The sequence below is a fragment of the Lipophrys pholis genome (assembly GCF_963383615.2).
Source record: "Lipophrys pholis genome assembly, chromosome: 5".
In the NCBI taxonomy this organism is placed as follows: domain Eukaryota; kingdom Metazoa; phylum Chordata; class Actinopteri; order Blenniiformes; family Blenniidae; genus Lipophrys; species Lipophrys pholis.
Window position 1 is genome coordinate 6,740,551 of NC_137628.1, and position 13,723 is coordinate 6,754,273.

General features: G+C 42.4%; 1 protein-coding gene across 1 annotated transcript in view; it reads left to right on the forward strand.

Annotated features, from left to right (window-relative positions):
• The window catches only part of LOC308110413 (neuronal acetylcholine receptor subunit alpha-7-like), a 56,937-nt gene that overhangs the window by 38,331 nt on the left and 4,883 nt on the right, over positions 1-13,723 (forward strand). The window contains exons 5-9 of the mRNA XM_080464675.1: positions 6,164-6,243; positions 7,798-7,965; positions 10,535-10,729; positions 11,186-11,272; positions 13,538-13,647. Of these exons, the coding sequence (XP_080320801.1) occupies positions 6,164-6,243; positions 7,798-7,965; positions 10,535-10,729; positions 11,186-11,272; positions 13,538-13,647 (640 nt within the window). The remainder of the gene's footprint in view (positions 1-6,163; positions 6,244-7,797; positions 7,966-10,534; positions 10,730-11,185; positions 11,273-13,537; positions 13,648-13,723) is intronic.

The window sequence follows — 13,723 nt, forward strand, 5'->3', positions numbered from 1 at the left end:
TTATCTATTCATTTCACCAATACATTATTGTTTTCCTGTTGCCACCAGACAAATGTTATGTTACAAATGAATAATTTTTTGGGCTCAAATACGTGCAGACTTTGAATGCGGTGAACAGCCTCTGTGTGCATAAACTTGTGTCTTTCCTTTTCTGAATGCAACTCCATGCATGCCCTGCAGACGCAGCGTCCAAAAGGTTGTTCTCTGGTCACGATGTGCGTGATTCACTCTGCCTTGCTTCCAGCGGTTTGGTTTGTGCCCCAGTCGCTGACACTTCATATGAAACTGGTTGTTTCAAGCATGGCCCAAAGTTAAGTCACTATATAGCTCTCAATGAGAGACTATGATTTTTATATTGTTGAATACTTTCAGTCTAAATGATCATGCTTAAACAACATTTACAATATAATGATTTGGAAAGTCCAAAAGTGACTTAAATACCCAAACAATACATTATTTATAGCCTAAAGTCTCTGATCTCTAAATTAATACATTTTCATCAAAATCATTCCAGTTGTGAGAATCATGCACATACTGCACAATCTGCATAACAATGGAAGTTAAAGGAGTGTTAGCTGTTAATATTCTCTTCAGGAAAAATATATACTGTGAACAGTATAAGGCCCAACACAGAACTTTGTGGAAACTTCATGTGTGTATGTAGTCTGAGCTGAAGAGTCATTAACATGGACAAAATGGAATCTGACTAATATGATTGAAACCACTTTAGTGCTGCAGCTTTAACCCCAATGATATGTTTCAGTAGGATGTTCTGATCAATAGTAGCAAATGCAGCACTAAGATCTAATGAGACCAGTCCTTCGTCTGAGGCCATGAGGATCTCTGGGCTATGATGGGCTCTAAAACCTTTACTGAAAACACTCAAAATGATTGTACATGGCCACAAAGCTGACTTGCAACAACTGTTTCAAGGATTTTTAGAAATAAAGGGAAGGCTGGATATTGGTTTTTAACTTGTTAAAACACCATTTGATTTCGAAACAAGAAGAATTTTCCAAAGGAACCAAATGTGGTCACTTGCAATATAAAGGGATGAAAATTTCGGCTGAAGCGAAATTGGCCTTTGGTCTCTTTTTCCAGACGTGTCATGTGAGGCCGACACTCACAGAGTTCGATGTAGACCAGGCTGCAGGTGATGCTTGCTGACCTGTAACTGTGAAAACTGACGGAAGACGGTGAGGATTGTAGACACGTACCAAAGGTCAGAAGCCTGTGGCCGTGCTTTGTATTTCCTTTGACTTTTCTCTGAGGGAACCAAACGGTCGACTGTTTACCACTCTGTTCCTGCCCTGACTGTTTATGCTTACGCAGCAAACGGCAGTTCAAAGATTCAGAGCTTCTTGGGAGTCTGTGAGCGGGGCCGAGAGCGCGAGCCCGTCTGGGGAGTTTCTAACAGACGTATTGTTTGATCATGGAGAAGTTCGTACAAGAGCTCCGTAGGACAAAGATCAATGACGGACTTTGATGTGGTCTCGTTGGAAGAGAGAGTGAATTTTAATGCATCCGTGAAAGGAGGTGCAACGTCGACCTCGGATAGATCGACTCTGTAATATTGTCGCCTGCAGGGCGCGGAGAACATTGAGGGGAGGTGATGGATGAAATACCTAAAAACACAACTACAGTCATCTGGTTTGCTCGCTTTAGTCCTACTTTGGGAAGACTGCAAAACACAGAATCAAGCGTGAGCAGAAAAAAGAGGAAGCATCGTGACGATTGCTCAAGGTTTTGATTTTGCGATGATACTTCATCCTGTGAAAACAAAACACTGAAATTTAGTGAACTAGTTATGAGATTTTATTGATAGAAAACCAAAAGAGTGACATATTTCCATCCATTCACTTTTCATACGGCGCTTTAGCTCATCCAAAACAAACTGACATACATATTCCGTTACTCGTTAACAGAATGACGAAGTATGTCTAACGCATGATGATTTCTTCAGGTTTTCACCTCAAATCATTTTGATTAACTCTGCCGGACTCATTAAGGTCCTTTATAAAACATGCTAAGTCACACGCTCACGCAGACCGGTTTGCTCGGTGTTTACATGAGAAAAACACAGTGAAATCCCACGAAAACAGCAATATTCAAATGAGAGTTTTGTGTGCTTTAGACAGCAACGTTTTGAAAACTATGTCCATTTACACAGCAACAGCTGGAATGCTGAAAAAGATTAAAAGATAATTTGTCTCAAGTCCACTTTCACAGATGGGGCCAAACATTAATTCTTTCAGACATTTCTAACCTATTCTTTTTTTTGTAGCATTTGCATTTCACACTGTTAAGTGTGTATGAGGGCTGTGTAATATAATCAGATTGACATGTGTTAATAATCCTTCTGTAATCCGAGTGTTTGAATGCTGCGAAGCCTGAAACCAGCTCAAAAGTATACAGCTGCATGTTTAGTATATGCACATGTCAGCACATCACCAGACCGACACCCCTTTCCAGATGAATAATATAGGAGCCGTTTGTTGTGTCCCAGGCCTGACTGAATATTTTACAATCCTGCAGACGCTTGGGAATCTATAAGAACGACTTTTATACTTCCACCGCGTCTCTTATGTAAATAATGTAAACCGTCTCTCTTTTCTCCGGTTTTCTGACTTTCGGAAAAAATGTGTAGGTGATAATGTGTTAACATGTACTGTGACGATGTTTTCACAGGAATAAAATGTTACTGCAGGTTAGGCCATATCTTGAGCCAATAAATATTCAAGCAGGACTGCATCGTCTACTTTGCTGTGTGAAAAGCTCTTCATACTCGATTCCAGCTGACTATTTTGTTTCCATCTTAGATATTTCTCCTTTGAATTGATAGAAAACCTTCATCACCATGTGAGAAAATGACTTGCCAGTCAGGTTTTTTCTTGTTGGATTTGGGTTTGTCGTTCACAAGCTTCAATTGTTGAAGGATCCTATTATGTGCAACAGGATTCCTTTTTGTATTCAAAGCCTTGCTCGTGGCCTCATCTTTTCTTCCGTCAACCTTTTGGTAACATACAGATCTGATGAAGATGTGAACATGATAACACGCTGAGGCGCTGAAGCTTGCAGGGTGCTTGACGTGCATTATTTCACTTTATGTACGACGCTTTTCATTCATACAGGATTCAAAGAAAGACCGGCACGTTAACTCGTCTTCCAGTTACACAGACCAGCCAGAACAATGGTGATTTGGTGATGATTACAACAGATTGTTATGGAACCTGCTAGTGTCTTTGACAATAGCAGAACTGATGGCTCGAGAGCGCCGTTCATGACATCCTCAAGTGAAAACGCAAAACTTTTGTTGCGTTTTTATGGTCAGTGTACATGAAAATGCTGCTCAGAGTCTCAGAAACTACAACTTTATGAAAACGTTCGAGTTCTCCGCGTAGATTCCGAACAACGCTGCTTCTGGACATGCACACCACAGCACTAGTCAATAGTTCTTCTGCATATACTCAGTAGATGACAATAACAACAAAGCTTTCATGACTCCCAGTCCATATTCTCCTACTTCGTAGTTTTATAGTTGATAGTCACTGTATTAACAATCCAACTTGGTCGTCTGTCCATACGAATGTCTGTGTACTCCCATTGTTGTAGTCTTTGTTTTTCTGCGTGTTTGTGTGGTTTCATTACAAAAACAAACAGCAGCACCCACTAGTGTTTCAACAGAAAAAAACAAATAGTTTTAAGCTTTTTCTGACGTTTTCCGGGATTTTCAAAACGTTGCTGTGTAAACAAGAAACTTTTCTGAAATAAAAGCGCAAAAATTAAGTGTTTTTGCTTAAAACGTTGTTGTGTAAACTCCAGAGCTCGGCTCTTGTGACGTGTTTCCAGTTTGCAGTGGTCTGTACCTATCAACATGGTAAGGATTGAACCAGTGACGGGGTTATTGGTCATCCAGGCTCTTTTGATGCACACAAGTTCCCTTAACTCCAGTAGCTCCAGCTCATTTTGGATCTGATCGATGGGTTTCAGAATGCACACTGCCTCACGTCTTGTTTTGTGTGGTTGCCCTTCCTGACCCCGTCCACCACTGAACGCACCAGAAACATGTGGCGGTAGAAGACGGTGACCTGGTCTGAGGAGGCACACGTCACATGGATGGTTGGATGTAAGAGTTGTGTGGGATGTATGAGTCCGTGGTCATAATGTTATGGCTGAGTCCTGTTCAATTTGAGGTGGTGAGAGTGAAAATGAGGATTTGAGCCTCTATTTAAATTCGAAACGCTCTCCAATATCCACGATAAGTAAATATATTCCAAATAGCATAACAAGAGTAAATGCTAATACAGCTCATTTATCCTGGGCAGTGGATGGGAGCGATTATAGATGTTCCGCAGCGCTCTCATTGTTTTTCCATCCTCTGCTCTGTGAAAAGACTGATTGGATTTAAATTATGGATGTCGAGGCTATAAATCTGTGTCGGGTGAAGCCTTGTCCTGCTGTATGCCTCCTGGACTCAGTCCCAGCACACTTTGCTGAAATTTATGTCCAACCTGTGCAAGAAAAAGCCTCCAGGAAGTGTTGAATTACACCCCCCGCCCCCCTTCACACAAACACACACACTGTATCAAAGACTGCTAAATACTAAGAGAAAATGGCAAAAATGAAGCTATTGTTTAGATTTGAACCTTTGGTTCAGGGATCACAGTCACCTCAAGTGAACAAACTTTACACTTGTGTTTGAATGAGAAATAGGAGTAAATATACCACAAAGTTATTCAGTTGTATAAAGTTGGAGTAAAGAGTAAGGCGTTCCAAGTGTCCTTCATTTTTACAAAGTTTGGTTCAAAACCAGAGAAGAAAAGAGCGGGAACATTTCTAACGCGTCTTGTCTCTTCATTCAGGAACAAGTTAGCATTAAGCCGATCCATATTGAGCGAGCTCAGGCCTCGTTTCCACGACAACAATTCAGGTGAATCGTTTTTGTCACGGAAAACTTTCGCAGAACACGGACATTGACATGGACAGACGACCGAGTTGGATTGTTATTATGTTGACTGTCAACTATCAAACTACCAAGTCGCAGGACAATGTGGACTGGGAGTCATGACACTCTGGAGGAGACATTGATAGTGTCCATCTGCTTGTGCATGAGGACAAGAACTATTTTCTACGGCCGCGGTGCGCATGACTCGTAGCAGCATTTCGGAACAGTTTTCCCGTTTTCCACAGAGATGGAATTTAAGAATTTTCAGAAAGTTTAACGATAGGAGCGGTTTTCCAAAAAAAGTCACGTGTTCAGCGGTTCCAAGCATCGATGTCACGTAAACAACATAACTAAAACAGTTTCACGTCGGTATAGTTCTTAAGAGGGGAGCAAAAAAATGTCTTTCTAAAATAAAATAAATGTAAAATGTGTTATATTATCTAATTCACAGGTGATTAAAACACAAACAGCGACTAAGCTGGCATTTTCACCAAGAGACGTTTGTTTTAGTAGCATAACTGTCGCACCGCTGTCAGTTTGTACTGAGAACTGACTGAGATGGCAATTTTTTTTAATCTTTTGTTTTTGTCAAATTTGTGGACTAACAGCTTGTGTGATTGTTATGTGACCATATGTTTTGATGGTTTGGTGTCTGATAAGCACATGTGATCAATCAATTCAAAAATTGTCAGAGATATTCGCAGAATGTCAAAAATGTACTGATTGGATAAAATGAGACTTCATGTTTTGCTTTTCTTTTTTTTTTCTTTTTTTTTGCTGCAGTGGTTGCAGATTCATGCTTCATATATGATGTGATATTGTCTCTATTTATGATCACAGTCCAAGCCCGTCTATTCCCACAGATTTCATAATCAAATACTTTCAAAATCATTTGAATCCAATGTCTCACACAGTGTGAAATGCTCAGTTTTTGCTTTGATTTCAACCTTTTCTGTTTGAAGGACGTCTCAATGGCAGACGGCCGTGTTTGTTTAAGATGATCAGTGAAATTAAGCCGTCTGTCTCCACTAATCCCCCCCGTCGCTTCTCTCGCCGTCACCTTCAGTCTCTATTGATGCTTATTGCCTGCGGTTTTCCCTTTATAGCAGTAAAACTTTCCTCTGATTCTACTTGATGGCCTCTGCTTCCTCCCTCTGTGTTTTCTCTTTTTTTTCTGGCTCTTTAGATTTTCTAATATAATCCTTCTTGTCTCCTCAGTGCGGATGAGCGGTTTGATGCCACGTTTCATACAAACGTGCTGGTGAATGCATCGGGAGCCTGCCAGTACATCCCACCTGGTGAGATAGTCAACATATTCCTTTCTTTTCACGGTATTACGCAGCCGACATTTCAGTGATCCTCAAGGTGTGGGAGGACAACGTGACCAATTCCACCAAGTCTCATGCCAAGTAAGGAGTGTCAAACATAAGGCTTGAAGAGAAATGTCAATGAAAATGTTCATTTTTTTAACAAATTTCTTAAGACACAACACTGAGATCCGAGCTGATATATCAGTGATGCTCCCATGAAAGCTGTAAAACTAGCCTCAAAGCCATGCTGTCAGGATGGGAATTGTGAAATCATGCATAATGTAACAGCTATTTTAGAAGGTTTTTTTTTACATTTCACTGTATTTTGCAACAGAAGTTTTCGTTAAATTTAGTTTTATGTTGAAATTGTTGTCATTTCTGGATGTAATTGTTTGGTTTTGCAAAAATATCAACATTTTCATCACATATACTCCGCGCCACAACAGAGAACAGCTCAAAAGTTTACATTTAAAGTTTATTATGGCAATATTTTACCTGTCCAACTCATTCAAGATAAGATTGGAAAGTCTGAGGCCCCTGAACTAAAATGTGCTTGACACCCTTGGACTAAGTGGTTGACTTTGGTTCTATTCCAGGCTTATTATGAACACCTCCATAGGAAATATAAATTGTTAATGGAACATGTGATAAGTATTTACATGGAGTGGCAGCTGTCAAAACTGTGACACGGCAGTTTTTGAGAACTTGGAACACATCCGGGCAGCAATCTGCAGTTTTTCCGCTTTATTTCCTCTTTTGGAAAATCAAAAACTGAGAAAAGTCCTGTTGTTGCTGTGGTAGCTGTTGCTGTACTTGGAGCTGTTTCTGTGGTTGTTGTTGCTGTAGTTGTTGATGCTGTTGTAGTTGTTGCCATGAGTGTAGTAATTTTAATTGTTGCTGTAGCTGTTGTGTTGCAGTAGCGGCTGCTGCAGATGAAGTAGCTGTTGCAGTAGTTGTAGTTGTAAGTGTAGAATAGCTGTATCTGTGGGAGCTATTAAAGTAGTTGTAGTAACTATAACTTAAGTTGCTCCAGTAGCTGAAGCAGTTGTTTTTGCTGCAATTCTTTTTGTTGTAGTAGTTTGAATTGTGGCTTTAGTCGTTTCTGCAATTACTACTATTATAGTTGTTGCTCTTGTTATTGCTGTAGTTGTTATTGTCACTATAGTTGAAGGAGTTGATGGAGCTGGAGTTGTTGGTGTCATACAGTCGGAGTTACACCGTTTGCAGCTGTGGGTGTTGCTGTAGATACCGACTTCTCTTCATCGTCACCATGTCATTATTATTCCCCTGAAAGGGTCAGTTAGTATTCCAGATGTTTGCTGGTGTTAAAAAGAGTTTTGGCTATGCAGAGTAGCAAGGTGTCGTTCTCATCTTTCTTTATCATTTAAAAAAACATATATATATATCAGAATTCACACTGCCACAAATATAGATTCAGGAAATATAATGAACTAATTCAAAGACCGAAAATGCGCACACGCCACCACCCAGTTTAAATCGAGCAATTTGAGAGTGTAACCTTTTTCTGACGCTTCCCTCCAGGAATCCTGAAAAGTACCTGCTACATCGATGTCCGGTGGTTCCCATTCGATGTGCAGAAGTGCGACTTGAAGTTCGGCTCGTGGACACATAACGGCTGGCTCCTGGACCTCCAGATGATGGATGTGGACATCTCCACCTACATACCCAACGGGGAGTGGGACCTCGTGGGTAAGCGAGGGAGCGATCACTCAGGCACTTTCACATGCAGACCGCCACAGAGACGAAGGTAAAGGTCGCGCTCCTCCTCTTAGTCGTCGATCACAATTCATGAACGCTGCATTTGTCAGGTGATGGAATTAGGAAACACGCAACAGCAAAATGAGGATATTGACACATGTAGAAGAGAACTGAAACATTTCCAAACAGGTGTAAGAGTACCTTTATAAAGCTCGACAATATAATTTCTGTGCCAGGTGGCATAAACCGGAAGCTTTCTGACAACATGAGAGGTGTCAGTGAGCGGGACGTTTCAAAGTGCTAATTGAAGCGTCCGTCTCAGTAAACTAGGGATCCAATTTACAGTGTGAATGAACATGCAGTCTGCAGCCGAGATGATCTGGCTTCGCTGTGATTGAAACTCAGCCAACTGTAAATGTAATACATTAAGTGATGCCACATTTTTAGAAGCACACCCAGCACAGTGACTGGGCCTGCGGTTCAGGATGTTCGTGCATTCCTGCAGGAGCAGAAATGTTAGTGTGACAGAGATTTTTATATATTTTTTTTTTTTAAATAACAAAAATAGAGCAGTATCACTTCCCCTGACATGTTTGTTGACGAGCCAGGCCGCGCCAGGCCACGATGATTTACATATCGAGTTCAGATCCCAGAGCTGTCACAGTGTGTGTGTGTGTGTGTGTGTGTGTGGGGGGGGGGGGGGGGGGGGGGGGGGGGGTGTCATTCCCTATATCCCTATGACAGGTTAGCAATTGGTCTAAATAAAGAATAATCTGTTTACAATTCAATAAACCCCTAAAGTGAAACTGGATGTTTGAATGAAAGATTTTCAGTCGTTATCAAAGGTTTCCTCAACAGGATTTGACTTTTAAAATTGTTTAGTTTTTTTTTGTTTTTTTAATTGATGTAATAACAGACAAGGCGACACAGAAGAATAAAATACATCTTAAAAATGAAACTCGTTATATATCATGGGAACAGTATAGGTGAGTTTGAGAGAGAGATACAGGCATGCCTCAGTCACATTGTTTGCAGTAATATGTGAGTTATTCATTAGTTTTTTTCTGCAAAAACACAAAAATATTAACTCGGCACCTGTTTCCCGGCATCTGTATCCAAATACAGATGCCGAGATGGATTTAGGATTTTAAAATACACACTTCCCTTGGACTATTTTTCCATCTGCTCTCGCCATGTGGAAATGAAGCCACTTCTTCCGTCGCTAACCCGAGTTTTCGGTGTGAATCAGAGGCCAGCATTCACATTCACTAACACAAACATACTTACGCACAAAGTGAGTGCACCCAGCTGGTTGGTGGGGCGAGGCGGGGTGAGAGGGGCGACAGCTGGCCCAGGAATGGTTCACTTAATTCAGGCAGAACCAAGCCGCAAGCTGGCCAAGCAAACACACACACACACCCACACACCCACACACACACACACACACACACACACACACACACACACACACACACACACACACACACACACACACACACACACACACACACACACACACGCCGCCCCTCATAACGCACACATAGATGCCTCGGCAGGTCTGCAATCCAGCACATTAATAAATGGACAACAAAGGCGTTTCGGTGTCCAGGTGAAAAACTTTAAATTAAATGAAACTCAATCTGTGGAATTAATTTGAAATGCATTTCCATGGTAATAAGCACGCATACACACACAAATACACAATCCACAAGCATGTTGATTCTGTCATGTGTCTCAGCTGCATTGGGAATCACTGTAAAAGTGTGATTTAAGTCGTATACATGGTTGTTACAGCTGTACAGCTCTGTTGCAATGAACAAAGTCGCTGCACTTCAAGTTGACTTTTTTTTTTGATTTTCACTGTGCTGCTTTCCGACTGCGAGACACAAGTGACACTTCAGACGCCCAGATTGTTGAAACTAATCAAAAGGACATTTGAACACTGGTTTTGTAAGTGGAATTAATCATGGTTATGCTCATATGCACAAGGGCCTGCTCACAGTCGAATGATCCAATGGAAGAGACAGAAAATGAATGGACGGATGGATGGATGGATGGATGGATGGATGGATGGATGGATGGATGGATGGATGGATGGATGGATGGATGGATGGATGGATATATAGTTCACTCAGAATTGTTTATGGAGAGTTACAGGATCAACAAAATTGAAGTATTTCAATCTGATTCGTGCACTGGTGCACCAGAGATTATCAAAGTGTATCTAGAAAGTTGTGTTTTCCTCCATTTCTATGGAAACAGATGTGTGTGTTGACAAAAAGTCCCACCGTGGGAGCCGTTTTCAAAAAGTTGTGTTATAATTGGCTCCAAGCACCATTGTCATGCAAACAGACTCGCGAAACGTAACAAAAGTTTTGGCATTTTCACTTGAAAACGTCGTGTCAGCGAGGCTTTACCCGCAATGTGTGAGCGATTAGAGAATCGGTGACTCTCATCATCTTCCAAAACTTACTTGGTAACTGTTGGGACTTGATGAATGATTTTCAAAGCTCAGTCGTCTGTTTCTGACACGCACCTCTTCGCTTGTTCCCCCCCGCAGGTGTGCCGTCAAAGCGTAATGAACTGTACTACGAGTGCTGCAAAGAGCCGTACCCCGATGTGACGTTCACGGTCACCATGCGGCGCCGGACCCTGTACTACGGCCTCAACCTGCTCATCCCCTGCGTGCTCATATCCGGTCTCGCCCTGCTGGTCTTCCTGCTTCCTGCTGACTCGGGAGAAAAGATCTCGCTGGGTACAAAGCAGGACCGACACAGCGATTCATGATCACTATCACACAATCCCGGACAGAATGTTTGTCGCCCCCTGACGGCACGACTAACCCGTTTTACTTGTCACCGCTCTATGCTAATGCTGACATTATGCCTGCGAATTAGCATTCGTGTTGAATTCTTTTCATTAGCAGATGAACGAAAGCACCACTACAAACACGGCAAAGATAATCACATGGACCTGAAAATGCCAGCTTGTTTGAAAATGCCACTCAGCGAGACGAGGTCATCGTGAACACAAAAGACCGAGTTCCCCCCCCCCCTCGGGAGAGGAGAAGAAGAGGAGCTCTTCCAAAATAATATCACAGCTTCTTTTGAAGCCTTCGGCTGCATTTATTTTAGTCGTCGTTTAAGAGAAAAGCAGTCGGGTGATGAAGGGCTTTATCTCCTGTGTTTGTGCTCTTTTCGTTTGTTTCCAGGCATCACGGTGCTGCTGTCGCTAACGGTGTTCATGTTGCTGGTGGCAGAGATCATGCCGGCCACTTCTGACTCCGTTCCTCTCATCGGTGAGACACTTTTTCCTCTTAATTATTGGCTTTTTTTTTCTGGGTGATTGTCTGACAGCAAAACCTCTGAAAAAGATGAGACAGACGTATTGAGAGCCTGCACAGTGCTGCAGTGGTTGGCACTCGTGCAAATGAGACGCAGGTTTGAGAAGAAACGTGCTTTTGGTCGAAATTATTCAGATGAGAAACACGGAAGCTGGTCCAATTCCATAATTCCATTTTTTTTTTTTTTTTAAATCTTGTGGGATTTTGAGATGTTTGTTTTGAAACGAGGGCTCTAACTCACAGGGCAGAAGGAAAATCTCTGCCTCAAACATAAAACAATCATGTTACGTTACACAATGAATTCGACTGGAAAACCTTGACGACAAGAATGTAGATGCACGGATGACGTGCTTCAAACACGACTCCGGTCGCGGTCAAATGAATCAACAGATAGAACAATCCATGAAGCTTCCTTTCATCCACTTATTTGTCACATTTCAACCACATTTTCCGATGAAATAACTGTGAAGACAGAAAAAAATATGAGGGTCTAAAGAGAAGCTTTATGGCTGGTTTACACAATGATTTCAAGTGAAAACGCATAAAGATCTTTGTATTTTGGGTGTTTTTCAAAACGAGAATGCAAAAATGATGTGTTTTCACTTGAAACGCCGCGTAAACGGGGCCTTAAAAATAGTCTTGCAATCAAAGGTGAAATAATAATGCTTTTATGATGTACATGCTCTCAGTCAGCTGGTCAAATCCAACAGAAATCAAATTGAACTCCATGACTTGGACTTTCTGTTTCACATCACACTGACTCTGCTGAGAGGGACTCGGATATAGTAACTCACTTTTAAAACGTGATGCGATTCGTTTCGAAAGTAAAAATAGAAGTGTGCTATCTCCACGCCTACCTTCGTGCGGCCCTCTGCAGGGAGCTGTTAGACACATGCTGGACCAGCTCCAAATAGCCGCGGGCTGGGTGTCGGGTCAGCGTGGAGATTTCTTTTCTAATTAACTGTTCAGACAGACGGATAACCCGGAAAAGCTGACGGACGCAGGGAATCGTTTGGCCGCGATAGGCTGTGGTGTCGAGAGGGATATTTACACCCGGTGTTCTCACCACGGGGCAATCTGTGGCAGGAAAACGCTCTTCTGGCAGACTGACCAATATGCCGTGAGCCGAGGCGGGATGTGGAGGTGCGGCGGGCCGCATGTGAAGACTGCGACGAACACAGTCGCACTGTGTACTGCTGAAGTGACGAAGGCCGGAGGAGACGAGGACGCGGCCGACTGAGACGCCGCCTGCCATCGTCTGGCAGCTCAGTCATGGAAAACCGAGTCATTTGCAAACTTACCTTTATTGGGAGGAGAAGTATGAACTCTTTACAGACGAAGCAGAACTGATAGACTGGAGTCAAAATATAATTGCACATTTTATTTTGACTGGAGTCAAAATAAAATGTGCAATTATACTTTGACATGGAAATACGGAGGAATTTGATGGCTGCGCTGACATGCATGTGATAAGCAGCCTGACCGTGCCTCCAAGCCTGTGCGTGTGCGTGTTTTTTCAAGTTGGATCGGAGTTTTGAAAACAAAACATTAGTCATCCTCCCACCAGACCTCGGGGTCTTACGACCTTAGGCCCCGTTTGATGACTCATCGTTTTTATTTTAGAAAAGTTTCACATTTACACAGCAACATTCTGAAAACAATGTCCATCTTTATGGCAACAGCAGAAATACTGAATGATTGATGTTTACATGTTAGACCACTAGTGGGTGCTGTTGGTTGTTTTTGAAAACACACACACACACGCACGCACGCACGCACGCACGCACGCACGCACGCACGCACGCACGCACGAGAGGGCAAGTGTAATACTTCCAAGTCCCAAGAGGCAAACATTGTTGAACTATTTACTACGGCAGTACTGTAGTTCCACCGTCTAACACGGCAACCGAGCCTGGACATTTTTGAAAAGTTCCACCTTGGAACTGTTTCTCAAAAGTTGCGTTTTCAGTGGCTTTAAACACCACCGTCGAGTAAAGAGAAACCCAAAACATGACGAAAGTGTTTTCAACTGAAGTCGTTGCTGGACACTGAGTTAAGGCGACAGGAATACATTTCCCACTGACTCAGTGCGACAGTCCTGAAAGCATCATGCACAAGGCTTTTGTTCGAAATATGAACATACATCGTCAGATCATATATTATATTCATAGAAGTTTTGGTCGTCTTTGGTCACCCGGATGTGTTTCCGTGCCTCCGCAGCTCAGTACTTTGCCAGCACCATGATGATTGTGGGCTTGTCTGTGGTCGTGACCGTTCTGGTTCTGCAGTTCCACCACCATGACCCTCACGGAGGGAAGATGCCAAAATGGGTAAGTCAACAGTGTTTTTAATAACTCGACTGCTCTGGGGGACAGAAGGGGGACCAAGAGTAAAACTTGGCAGTTG